Source organism: Tympanuchus pallidicinctus, unplaced genomic scaffold (assembly GCF_026119805.1).
Source record: "Tympanuchus pallidicinctus isolate F22 unplaced genomic scaffold, pur_lepc_1.0 scaffold4, whole genome shotgun sequence".
NCBI lineage: Eukaryota > Metazoa > Chordata > Aves > Galliformes > Phasianidae > Tympanuchus > Tympanuchus pallidicinctus.
The window spans coordinates 1801134-1814244 of NW_026294758.1; the positions used below are offsets into that span (position 1 = coordinate 1801134).

Below are 13111 nucleotides of genomic sequence, written 5' to 3' on the forward strand. Positions count from 1 at the left end.
TGTGTGAACCTCATCAACCACAGCCACACAGGCCGAGGTGGCATTTCCCAAAATGTCCCCGTTGTCAGCCCTTTCCCACTTTAAGCTACAAACCCTGTCTGACTACAGAATGTCTTTGATATACCACTTCACCTTCAAAATTTCTAATAATGGCTCCCCAAAAGAACAACAAAAAGAACAGACCTTTGCAATTGGCTGAACTGATGGGAATACTGCACCTCACTGTGCTCCTGGCATTGTCTGGCCTCCCTGCACCTTTCTATTGAATCTCCTTCACTGGATTTGCAGTGAAGTCACCAAATCACCCTCAGACTCACCTGCTGTTGTCAGCCTGATGGGGTTAGCCATATTAATAGCTTAGAGCAATATCTCTGACCACTTCACAGTAACGCCAGCAAATGTTGAACCAGCCCTCCTTCATAGTGACCCTGCTCAACAGCGCTTACTGGTTGAAAGCACATGAACACTGAACATCTGTTCATTACCAAGTGACAGCTATTTGTCATCCTATGGCATGTTGCTGCCTCATCAGCTAGCCAGTTGGACTGCTCTGAGCCCAAGGACTTTCACGTGCCAGGATTAATACATTGGCTGTTCAGCCATAATAATGTGTAAATACTAATTTGCTACTCCTGGTTTCTGCGTTTTAAGTCAGCACAGGTTACATGAACACATTTGTGCAAGTGAAAGCATGATTTTCCTCACTGTATCCATTGTATCCATTGTATCCCATTGTGATACGAGGGCTGGTCCAAAAATGATGCTTTCTATTTTATCACATTAGCCCTTGACATCAGAGGTGGATGGTGGTGGTGCAGCAGTAGGGTTGAATCCCCCCACCAACATTCCATTACATTTTGTTGCCATGTGACAGATGGCAGCAGAATGGCATCTGACAGAATGGCATCTGACATGGAAGTGCATGTGAAATAAAAGTGTGTCATGGGATTCGTTCATGTGGTAAAGTTCGCACCCACTGACATTCGTAGATCCTTGCTGAACGTTTATGGGAACCAAACAGTGGATGTCAGCACAGTGAAGTCACGGGTGGAGTGCTTCAGCAGTGGTGACAGCGACAGTGATCACATCCATCGGTGCAGAACTTTATGAGTGAGGCATGTAGGCTCTTATTCACTGCTGGCGAAAATGCATAGCTAATGGTGGTGACTATGTTGAAAACTACTGATTTGTAGCTGAGAATTTGCTCCATCAAATATTGTTATTGTGCTCTCTATATCTGCTACAATTTCCATGGAAACAAATAGGAAACATTACTTTTTCAGTGACATATGTATTTATTGATTCTGAATTGCTTTCCATAGGTGTTAGCTTGTGCTGTCTAGAGCACAAGATACATAGCTATTACTTAGCCATTAGCAAAGAAGTTGGCTGTGGTATGTCTTTGGCTCGGCATTTCTCTTGACATTTCTTGCACTGGTGTCCATAATGCTGGCTATGCTATCCCCTTGTCTCTAATATGCCAAGCATAAGTACCTTATTCTGAAACTGGAATTCCTGTATTATTCTATGTGATGTACGATGCCCTATTTACCATGGGTAAACAGTGTTTGAGCCAACTCATGTAGAGGGTTTCTATCTATTCTGCTAATACTTCTTCTGTCTCACTTGCTAGGCATGTACCTCTGAGGTGTACCCCTGGGTTTCCATATTGCTGATCTCAGTGCAGCTAACTGCTTCTCCGATCACTGTTATGCTCCTTGTCTGTCTCTGAACTTCTCAGATCATCTGACCTGACAGAACCTGTGCTCTATGAACTGTTGGATTCGCCCTTTAATTTTAGCTAGTAAGCAAAAGCATGGACACAGCTGTGAGCTATCTGCTCTCAGTGACCCTGCAGAAGCAGAGCACCTAGGTGACATTGCCTTAGCTCATCTCTGATGCTCACAAGACAAACCACGTCAAATCTTAGCTGGTCAACATTTATCTTGACAAGATTTTTCAAGAATTGGTTCCCGTGAAAGACAAAAAAATACAAAACAAAACAAACAACAAACAAAAACAAAACAAAAAAAACAAGCCATGCTACACCTCGGGGTGTGCCAGAGCCCAGAAAAATCAGAGCATTATTTACGTCTGTGGTGTCAATGCTCTTAATATTACTTCCAGTTTGGGGCCGTGCATCTCCTTAATTCTCCTGCCCACTGGCACAGTGTCCAGTTCCACCTCTCGCAAACAGTCCTCACTGCTACAGCTTCCTCCTCTTCTTTTGCCTCCAGGTCCACTTTGACTTTCATTTCTCTTCCTCTTTTACTTCCATATCTTTATTCCCTCCCCTGTGCAAAGCACACAGAGCCTTCCTGCAGGCTCAAAGAGTAAATGCAAATTCAAAGTCATAGAATCACAGAACCACAGAATCATAGAATCCTGGAATGGCCTGGGTTGAAAAGCACCACAACGATCTAGTTTCAAGCCCCCTGCTATGTGCAGGGTCACCAACCAGCAGACCAGGCTGCCATAGCTTAATTTTAAAACACTGCTTAAGCATTTTCTGAAAATCTGAAAGAGCCTTTTTGGAAACGGCCTCACCAAGTAAATAATATTTTCTGGGCTGGTCAAGATGTGTGATTGATCTAAAGAGATTACTGTTAAGACTTACATTGCTAACTGAGTAATGAGCCTTCATCTAATCAGACATTCCACACATTTGCTATCAATGTACTATCTGTGTTCAGTGATTAGCACAGCCTCAGTGAGGGCAGCTTCAGTGATGTTTGTACATTTAAGCAGTTAACTTTTTTTAGAGATGGTGATCTCCTTGTAGTTAAATTTGAAAATAAAACCAAGCACCAGTGAACTCAGTGGCAAATCTCCCACCAGCTTAATTGGCATCAGGATTCTCTGCGTGTTTGAAATAATTCCAGGTTTCTAAATCCTTATTTAAAGGATAATTGCTTGAGTAAGTCTTTTACAGTTATGGCCAATGTGGACATTAATAAAGGGTGATGAAAATCTCAGTTATAAAGAGAAAAAGGCTGAAAACTATTAAATCTGTGCACAAATCCAGTTTTATTTCAGTTACCTGAAAGGATTTCAGTAGCTACACAGAACACTTTGGAAACTGGACATCAGCTGTGTTAAGTATGATTAGTCTTATTAAAACCCCAAATCTCTGCCCAGTTTTGAAAATCACTGTGCATGAAGCATTTTGCTGCTCCTGTTTAAAACAAGATCTGACAAATGAAATTGTAAAAAAAAAAAAAAAAAGTAAAAAATGCACAAAACTATCAAAATGGCTTAGATCATTAAAACCTAAAAGAGTTAATTAAAAAAAAAATCTGCTGATTGTATCTAGTGTACTACTCATAGGTACAAGTGACTGGAAGCTTACAAATGTACGTGGTTATTAATTACACTGAGAATTTACATACATCTAGGGCCATTAAGTAGTGCCAGATGATGCTTAAAACCCTATTTCTGATACTCTCAGTATGCTAACAGAAGCAGAATCAAAAGGAGGCTAGAATCAGAAAACAAACTACTTAATTCTGACTTGGCAGTAGCCCAAAGAAAGGCATCTAACCTCTGAAGTAGTTGATGGCACTAGCTGGCTTAGTGTCCCGTGATCACCATTCACTCAGGGAAAATGGGGGTTTGCTGGAAGCTGCCCTAGTGTACATCTACACACAAAGTATACAAAGAGCCACACGAGTCTTCTGTCCCTGGTTCAACATTCAGCAGGTCTTGTGCAAACGCGTGCTGGTGCTCCTCAGTTGTTCTCCTGTGGCATTGCCATGGCCTGCAAGTGAAAAGGACAGGTTGCTGTTTTAAGGAGAGAGGCTCTGACTGTCCTTGCTCTTGGTGCACTCGTTCTCTGTACTGCTCGCAAGGCATTCCACACGTTTTATAGAGGGTGCTCTGATCATGATCAAAGCAGTCTCGTCATCCATCAGCTCTGAGTGTGACCACGAGCAAGGCCTTGGCCAAAAAGGCAGCTGAAGGGAGCAGGCCTGAGCTCACAGCGGTCTGATGGAAGTGGGAAGTCCAGCCTGAACAGCAGGCTGTAGTGAGAAACTGCCCTCCCCAGTAAGACCAGTGGCAACAAGAAGTGCTGGTGTGCTTTGGAACTGAAGGCATTGCCAGCTTTACCTCAGGAACTTTCGCATCAGAGCTCTTACAGCTTGTACCCAGACTGTGTCAAATGTAACTTCCATGGGCAAGGCTATGGTGGCATAAGGACATGCTATTTTAATTATTAGACCTACATGACTTATTTACCTACAGAATTTACTGCAGAATTAATGAATTAAAACTCCAGCATAGCTAGAAAACTCTAGAGATTTACCTGAATGTTTTACTTGCGAAAAACGGGAAGCACTGAATGTGCTTTGGTTAGGCAGATGTCACTAGTAAAAGATATATATGTGTGCTTCACCTTACACTCTCTGTATTTTTAACTGATAGCTCTCTTCCTTTTGTGTGTCTTTTCGAGATAAGGTAAGCAGAAGGAAGCCTGAGTTTCCACCGAGCTTTCCAGAAACCCTCACCCTGTCCAGAAGGCTTTGGTAGCATGAGGTCATTTAAGATGACTGGGTGGCCCAGCCCAGACACTGCTTTTCCCCTTGCTTCAATTTCATCTACAGCATCTCATGGAAAAGACCCAGTGACTAAGATTTACCTCTGTCCAGCAAGCCAGATCCAATTCCCCACAAAGATACAGGCATTGTCAGTTGTTTATAGATTAAGAGTAGCAAAACAGTCCAGGACTAGTTTTGCTTGCTGTCCTATATTTTTCATGCTCAATAAGCACTTGAAACAAAAAGGAAGCAAGCAAATACAAAACTCCCATATTAATTTTATTAAATATTTTTTCACATAATTTCCCCTAGGAATCTGAATTAAAAGTTTGGGCTTACTTTCTCAAAGACCTTTCAAAAGTGTGAGTATTAAAGTTTGTGTTTTAGCCATTTGGTAAAGTAATCATATAGTGTGACAAGCTTCCAATAATTTACACTGTTCTCACTGATTACATAAACATTCAACACGATCTTACGTAGAACTAACTCTGTTGAACTACTGAATTTCTGGCTTCCGTGCAGGGTGAAATTGTTCTGCAAGTAAAAGAACACAGTCACTGAACTTCCCATATGGCTGACCAATAAGAATCTCTTTTCTCCCCTTTTAAGAGGTTTGGTTTCCCAATGCATGGAATAGTGCTAGCATGAGCCCTAATAAGCTCTCACAGATGTCCTAGCACAGTCTCCTAATGCTTATGTTAAGATTTCTATTCTACCCAAATACAACCTCATGCAGTTGCTTAAAAATGCAGACAACAGCCAACCAGCCAACTCTTTCTCAAATCATGCTTCTTCCATTTCAAAGTTTCAGTTGTGAAGAATTATATTCAACTTATTAAAAAATGCTTCAGTTCACTGTAAGTTACGAGGCTTAAAACATCTGACTTGAAAACTGGTGCTTTTTGGCAGAACAGTTTATACGGGAAATGTTACACATGACTTAAACTGGATAAAACGATCTGGCCTCTTTGCTGTTTTCCATTGACTAGGTTGCTTTTACCATCATTTGCTGCCTGAAGGCATGCAGCTAAGGGCCAAGTTCTCATTTCCCAGCACAGAACTTATCTCCTGCTGACCAAAGGGAGGTAGGCTGTTTCAGCACTCACACAAATTGGTCAACTGAGTCCACAGGAAAGAGGAAATGAGGTTGTGGGCTGAGCAGCCAAATCCAGTGTCATCACCCACATGTGGCAAGTCCTCAGATTTGGTTTTCCCATTTATAAAATACATGGCTGTGTTGCCCTACTCTCTTCCAAAGTAGAGAACTGCACACCAGCGGGTCGCTAACAGAAAAACTGAGTGGTGTTTGGAATCAGGCTTTACGCTGATGCCAGGCATGAGTATCCCGGGAGCTCCTGCCTGAGCTGGGCAGGCCCCTGGTCCACTGCTCCCACATGCAGGGGCAAGGGGGCAGCCCTCAGCCCCAGCCCTGTGCTCGGAGCTGAGGGCTGCTGGGGAGCGCACTGCCTCCTACTTACACAGGGAGTCCTTTCTCCAAACTGGCTGTAGAAGGTCATCTTGACTTTGTGCTTGTGCCCCGTCCTCTGGTCAAAGGTGTTGCAGCTGTCAAAAGGCGGGCTGTACAAATGCAGGCTGACAGCAGTCTCTGTGTGGCTGATGTTCTCCACACGGTGCAGGCCAATGGAGTCTACACAAGTTGCGGCACGAAACAAGAAGTTGAGTTAACAGGCAGATTTAATGAGATCTCAAATGCCTGGGAAAAAAAAAAGTTATCTAAACTTAAACCAGTGAGCAAGCCAGTTAGGCATTCCTGCACTTTTAAGGGCAATGCATAACTCAGTGCAGGGAATCTGACTGCTGGTCTCCAGCACAGGTTCCTGAAAACTTCAAATCACCTTACAACCTTTCACACTTCCCATAATGCTGGATTATCTGCTACTGGCTGGGGGCCAACAGGAATACAGAAAAGCCTGAGGACACCCTGTCAGCTGTTTTCAAGCTATCATTTCCAAAGGAGCTCGAGGTAATTTAATTTCCTCAGAGATGCTGTTATAGATCCTCTAGAGGCAGGACAGTTCATGTTTCTTAAAAACATCCAGATGTTCTTCAGAGAGGAAGTTTTTGTATTTCTAATCCTTAGCCCAGTTAACAAGGACGTCAGTCATGTTGTCATCTACTTGTATCTGGGGCAGAGACATAGTTATCTTCTGTTGGAGGCATCTGTTTACTAATTAATCTTTCCAGAGTGTTAGTTTGGAGCACAACAGCCTTCTCATTTGTCTGGTCTTTTGAATAAGGTGACAAATTACTAGTGACTGGCACACTCCCAACCTTAGCTGAATAGCAAGCATAATTGAACTTGTAATAAAACAAGGCACTATCTGTTGTGTGGCTACTAACAAAGTAATGGTGCCTGCTGGAGCAATGGAGTAGAAATCAAGCAGTCACATGAAAATGTAAGGTATGAAGAATCACATCCACCCCCAAGAGAACATTTCCATTCTGCAATAAATTTGAGCTTTTGAGTTACGTAGAAGAGACCTTGTATTCAAATTCATGATCCTACTGTAGAAACAATTCAGGCTTTTGTACCTGCACTGATTTGTTATATAATACCTACACTGGTATTGCACAATGCTGGCATATTGCTCTGTGAATCCTATGGGCACTTTTAACTTTGGTAACACTGGAAGTGTAAGCTCCAGGTGTCATTACCATAATTTATTTAGATAGAGGATGTGCTGTCCTAATTCTGTGCACATGCAATAGGCTTGAACTCAGCTGAGTGGATTTTAACCTCAGAAGTAAAGTACAACAGTAGCCAAGAAGCATGCAGTGAAAACATGAAGCACATTGTTGAAGTATTTCAGGTAACCAACACACCGCCAGTGTTTTCCTTCTAGTTGTTTTTTATCTATCTGCTTTATTAGTCATTTATTTTTAAAGCAAACTGTCAGCCAGGAAACATGTCAGAGATCCAAACTGGCCCAGAAAAGCAAATATCAAATTTGTTTTAAATAATAGAGAAAGTTTGGATTAGTTGCACATGCAGTATAATTCCTTGCAAGGGAAATAATTGCACAGTGAGGAAGATCTACACAAGCATGAGAACCCCTTGGCAGCGGTGTGGGAGCAACCCTTTCATCAGCAGACATGTCAAGCTCCTGTCTGCATTTCCTGCCCTGTGGATTTTGTGATTTCAGTTAACACAGCATTCCTTCAACAAAGGGCTGCAGAGTCCTGCTCTTGCTTCCTCCACGCTTAATACACAGCTCAATATGAGGCTCTGCTAAGGAGCTCTAGGGCTCAGCCCCACCAGGTGCACGCTCCAGCTTCTAAGCCATCACACAGAAGCAATCACACCATCACACTACTCAGCAATATTCACTGCCCTTCAACACGACGTGTGATGTCTTTCATAGGATCAGACCATGATAACCAGCTGGTCACTACCAGATGGCCTTCAGCACAGCACAACACGCTGAAACCATGGGTACGCACAGCGGCACAGCTGTAGGTATCTGGGCAACCATACTGCTGGAGACTTGGTTGTCTCTCGGTGCCCGCGAGGAGAGGCAATCGTTTTGTAAACTGAAATGCTCAAGTCTGCCCAGCTGTGCTGACACTGCACTTCAGCACTATGCTCTCCTGATGCATGTCCTGATGGACAATAAACCTGGGGATCAGGGCCTTTGCTTCTGCCTGCTCCGTGTAACTCCATCAACAGCTTTTGTATTTTTTGTCCCAGGATTTCCACTGCTTACCAAAAGGATTACTTCTTTGGAAAAAAATACAAAGATTAAGATGATTAAACTGTCAAACCTTTAGTTCCCTTATTTCTCACAAAAGCTTCAAGTTTATAAGCAATTTCAGATATTTATTAGGGACACAGCTCTGAATGGAGTAGAGGAGCTATCTAGTACATCTGAGCATCAAGCAATTGTTGCAATTATGAGCGAGTTGAAGGATCTTTTTTGTTTTACCAAGCGTAAATGAGCAGTTTTGTGCAGAATCTAAAGATCCCTGTTCTTTGACAATCATGCAAAATGCCATAAGCATCACACTATTAGATGCGGGAGACTATTTAGAGAGCACACAAACTCTTTTGGTAGAAATGGGATTCAAGGATAAGTAGTTGTCAAACAACAAGCTATTAGAAGAGCTTACCATTAATATAGGCACATTGATTTTCTCTCAAAACTCGCTCTGATTTCTTAGTCATTTCACCATTCCCTTTTTTCTCAGGCCATTCAAACAGAGTCTCCTTTAGATTTCCCTGGAGAATCTTCATAAAGCAGTGTGAATCAGTGTGGTCATGGATGCTGCTATATATGTGAAAAGAATAACCAAACTCAGAAGGATATGCATATTTAAGTACTGCAAGCTACACAGATGGCACAACATACAGTATCTGGATGTAGCCTAAGAATTATACTCAATTGCACATGGGTCATGCACAGTAATCTTAGGAAAAAAGAAAAGAAAAAAGGCAAGGACATCCAGAGGCACTAGGATATACCTACTTAAAAACAACCTGTTAGAACCGTACTGGGATAAGTTTACATGTAGCAGGATTTAGGGAAACATCAGATATTGGTCAACATGTGACCTCGCCAGGGAAAAATACAAAGGAAGTCTAAGAAGGATGGAAAAAAACATCTTCAGAACAGCAAACTCCTGTGGGCCAAGAAACAGAACAATGCTTTCCAGTGATCTCCGGGCAGAGGCCAGAATAAACTTGCAAACACATCTGATATTTGCAGATTCACCATGTTCCCCCCAAAACGTGGGATAAGTTACTGACTTCCTCTTAATTTCTACAGAGTCTTTACTGTTGGGGTGCATAGGCACTTACTGAATAAAGAAAACACTCTGATAAGTACAACCAGCTATAGTAACCTGTTAATTTCACTGGTATGGCAAAAATGAACAAAAACAGCAGGATTTGGCACAATCTGTGTGTTTGCTTGGTCTGTCTCCTTGCTCAGAACTATTTGCTACAATTGGAGATACGTGGGCTGGATTTTATTTGGTTTTGATTTATTTTTTTTAAATAGAGGACTAACTGTTAGAGCAGCCAGCAGACTGGGACAAAGGGAGACATCTCTGTTCACTGGGTTGATGGAGGAAAGGGGAATTTGGCCTCTCTGAAGCACAGTCCTATTGAATTTCAATTAAAAACTCAGTATTTGTACATTACTGTTTTCAATAAACAAACTTCTTTAAATGTTTTATTTCTTCAATAAAAAAAATCACCTCCCCTACGAAGTGAGATGTCAAAAAGGCAGAGCTTACTTCAGGCACGGAACACTTCACAAATGACACATTGTCACAGTCCTTCCACAAGCCATGAGAACAATCTGATCCTCCTCACATAGGAAGCAGAAATCTGCTTGTGGTCTCTTGTCTAGCTCTAGTAAACGCTCATTCAACTCAGAGTTTGACATAAATCACAGCCTTTGTGAGAACAGCCCAGAAGGAGCAGCAGTAGTGGACTTGATTCTCACACGTCTCTGGGTATAACTTCCAGGCATCCAGTAGAGAACACCACAAAAGTTCGCTACGCGTGCTCGATTAAAACAAACAAAAACCTCGTCCTCGCAGCTCCCTAGAGCTGTTTTTATATAGAAGGCCAAGCAGCCAAAACCCGCAAGTTTTGTTATTTCACGTTGCGTTTTGGCCAATGCTTTGTGAAGAACCCTCCGTGGGACAGGTCCTTCTTGCAGGTTGTAGGACACACAGCTCACAGGGAGGAGGAGGGATGCCTGAGCCCACGGATCAGAGTTCTCACCCAGATGTACTTCTATCGCCATGTGGCAGAGACTAGATTGAAACAACACAGGAGAGCAAAGGCTGCTTAAACTGGACCAAGTCCTGCTTCTGCAAAGCCTCTCTCACTGCAAAGTGAGGCAGATCTCTCAGAACCAGCAACCAACCTGCCCTACCCCCAGGACCTACTGCAGTACTGGGATTAAAAATGTCCTCCCAGAAAGGGAGTTTAATTTGGCAAGAGTCCGTGAGGTACAGCCTTGCAAAAACTAAACAAACAACCAAGTATTCAGGACTGCTATCCAAAATGAATAATGACCAGTTCTGTACTGCTTAATTTCCAGGTGTCTTCTAACAGCTCGTGCAGGGCTGATTATTTTCTTCTTCTCATTTAACAATGAAAGATACAGTAACTTTATATCTGTTTGCTAAAGCCATAACCTTTGAATACAAACCTGCCATGTCCTTCACCCCAGCACAAGATCATCAAGTTGAACTTTCCATTTCCATTGTCCACAAGATTTCTTGTGTATCTGCAATATAAAGTGTTTGCTTTTCTAACTGTACTGATATGCTCATGAAAGACAAAATTATATAAACACTGCTATACAAGCGAGCTGCAACATAAAAACCTTGTTACTGAAAGAAAAGTTTTTCTTGGAAAAAGTGAAGTTGAACTTTAAAGCTGTTTTTGTGAAAGTACTTTTTCCTCAGCAGGTAAAAATTGGACATAGTTAATATTTAACAGTCATATTGCTTTTGAATTACATAGATAGATCAGAGTTTGGGAACTGTGAGTCTAAGACTAGAGTGGTAGACAGGATCAAATCAAAATAGCTATTGAATGAAGTCACTCCAGCAGCTGGCTTATAATTAGAAACAGAAGACTGCTATGAAATAAGAAAAATACATGGTAACATCATTCTACAGCTATTTTTTGGATACTCTTGGCTCTTTCTCGTTACACAGCATTCACTTGAACTAGGCCAAAAAAAAAAATAAAAGTCAGGTTTTCACTTAGAACTTTGAGCACAAGGACAAGAGTATACACCTCATACCATAGTGTTCTTGTGCTTAGACCCATACCAACAGGTCTAATTTCTGCAAGCATTTCTCTAGCTTACAGGTAGAAGACAAAATACTTGCTCTTAAAAGCTTTGCAATCAATGTGTATTCCAGAATGTTATTTGCTCTTGAGGTTTGAGGGGGTTTTCTGAACAGCCACACCGGTTTCCTTGCACCCCTGGCATGCCTTTCCCTCTCACCACACGCTGCTGAGAAGCTCCCTGCAGAAGCTCCCTCCTTCCTCTTTGCCTGGCAAATTGCTTGCCATACTGTGGCTCTATTGATTCAAGGCTCATGCCTCTAGCTGTTACAGTGCAGATCACCCATTGATTCTGTGTTAGCTTTAGTCATGATCATTAGCACTTTGCCAAATAAATCAAACTTATGCCCTTTAGAGATGCCTTGCTTTTATCTGAATTATGCAAGCACAGACACGCAGAAACTGCCTGATATCAGTTGATTTTGTAATAGTTTCTTCTTAATCCCACTTTATTGCAACAAAGATGGGAAGCAGACCATATTCAAAGCATAACACCTATGCCAATATGCTGCCTTTTAGCACTCATAATCTTTGTGTGCTTTAGATAGGCATAATTTCTCCTACCACGTCAGAGCACAAGCTATCAATGCTGGCAAAGGAATGGACTCTCCAAGTGCTGTTATTTCAGTCAACAGGTCAGGCTGCCAGGAAGGCTGGCATTGGAAAGATTTCTAATCCTTACTTTCCTTAAGTTTGTGATTTGTCCCAAACAGAGAAAACACGAGATGAAGAGAGGTTAAAAACCCCAGACCACAGCAGCGAGGTGAGAGGGAAGAGTCCGTTCGGTCTGCAAGTTTCAAGGGAGATGCTCAGACAAAATCCATCTATTTCTAAACACAAGAGAAGGCAGCCACCAGCGGCAGGACCAAGCCCAGCTGTGGCGCGGCGGATCGAAGCGCCCGCTAACCGCGCCGTCCCCCGGGGACGCAGCGCAGAGCTTCGCCCCGCGGTGCTCCGGAGCAACGCCCCCCGCTTCACCCCCGCGCCCTCCGGGCCCGAGGGGACCTGAGCCGGGCCGCCTTCATTGGCCGCCGCCGCCCCGCCCGCTCTCCGCCCAGGCTCGGCCCTCCGGGGGCGCAACGAGGACCACCGCGGCCAGGTCGCGATGGCGGCCCGAGTCCGGCGTGCCGCCCGGAGGGGCTGCGGCGGGGGTCGGCAGGGCGAGGGACGCGGCGGGGCCCCCGCTCGCCCTACCTGTACTGGTCGAACTGGGCGTACTGCAGCCACTCGTCGGGGTTGCTCTCGTAGGACTCCATCAGCGCCTGCACCTCCTCCACACTCACTTTGTCCTCGGCGAAAAGCCGGTGGAGGATGCGGACCAACTCCTCCAGGCTCCCCGCCTTCCACATCTCCGTCTGCACCGGCTGCTCCATCGCCGGTCACCGTCCGCCGCGCTGCCTCGCCCGGCTCCGCCGCCCGCTTTTATGTGGCCGGGAGGCACGGCGGGAGCTGCCACCGCCCCGGCGGGCGGAGGGGCCGGGCGGCGACGGGCGGGACCGCGGCCAGGCCTGCCCGGCCCTGCGGCGGCACAGACACCGGCGGGCGGGGCTCGGATCCCTGCCGCCGCGAGCCCCTCGGCCGGGGACGGGCGTGCTGCCGCCGAGGGAGGAGGCGGTGATTTCAGGCCGGCTTTGTAAGGTTTGCAAGAGCTGAATCTGTGCGTTGCAACCAGGAGACTCTGCTAACGATAGCAACGGCCGCTGCGTGGCTACACGAAAAGCATCCCTTCTTTGCAGCTGAA

General features: G+C 44.2%; 1 protein-coding gene across 2 annotated transcripts; it reads right to left on the minus strand.

The window, feature by feature from the left end:
- Positions 1-3008: 3008 nt before the first annotated feature.
- Positions 3009-12780, minus strand: CDO1 (cysteine dioxygenase type 1). Of its 2 annotated transcripts, XM_052700840.1 has the most exons (5): positions 12565-12778; positions 10721-10798; positions 8664-8821; positions 6014-6183; positions 3009-3757 (listed from the first exon to the last, which is right to left on the minus strand). In XM_052700840.1, the coding sequence occupies exons 1-5, from the start codon at positions 12741-12743 to the stop codon at positions 3728-3730; spliced, it is 615 nt and encodes a 204-aa protein (XP_052556800.1). In that variant the 5' UTR covers positions 12744-12778; the 3' UTR covers positions 3009-3727. The 2 variants fall into 2 exon arrangements, with proteins under 2 accessions (XP_052556800.1, XP_052556801.1); XM_052700841.1 differs by lacking the exon at positions 10721-10798 and having other exon boundaries at positions 12565-12780.
- Positions 12781-13111: the final 331 nt, after the last annotated feature.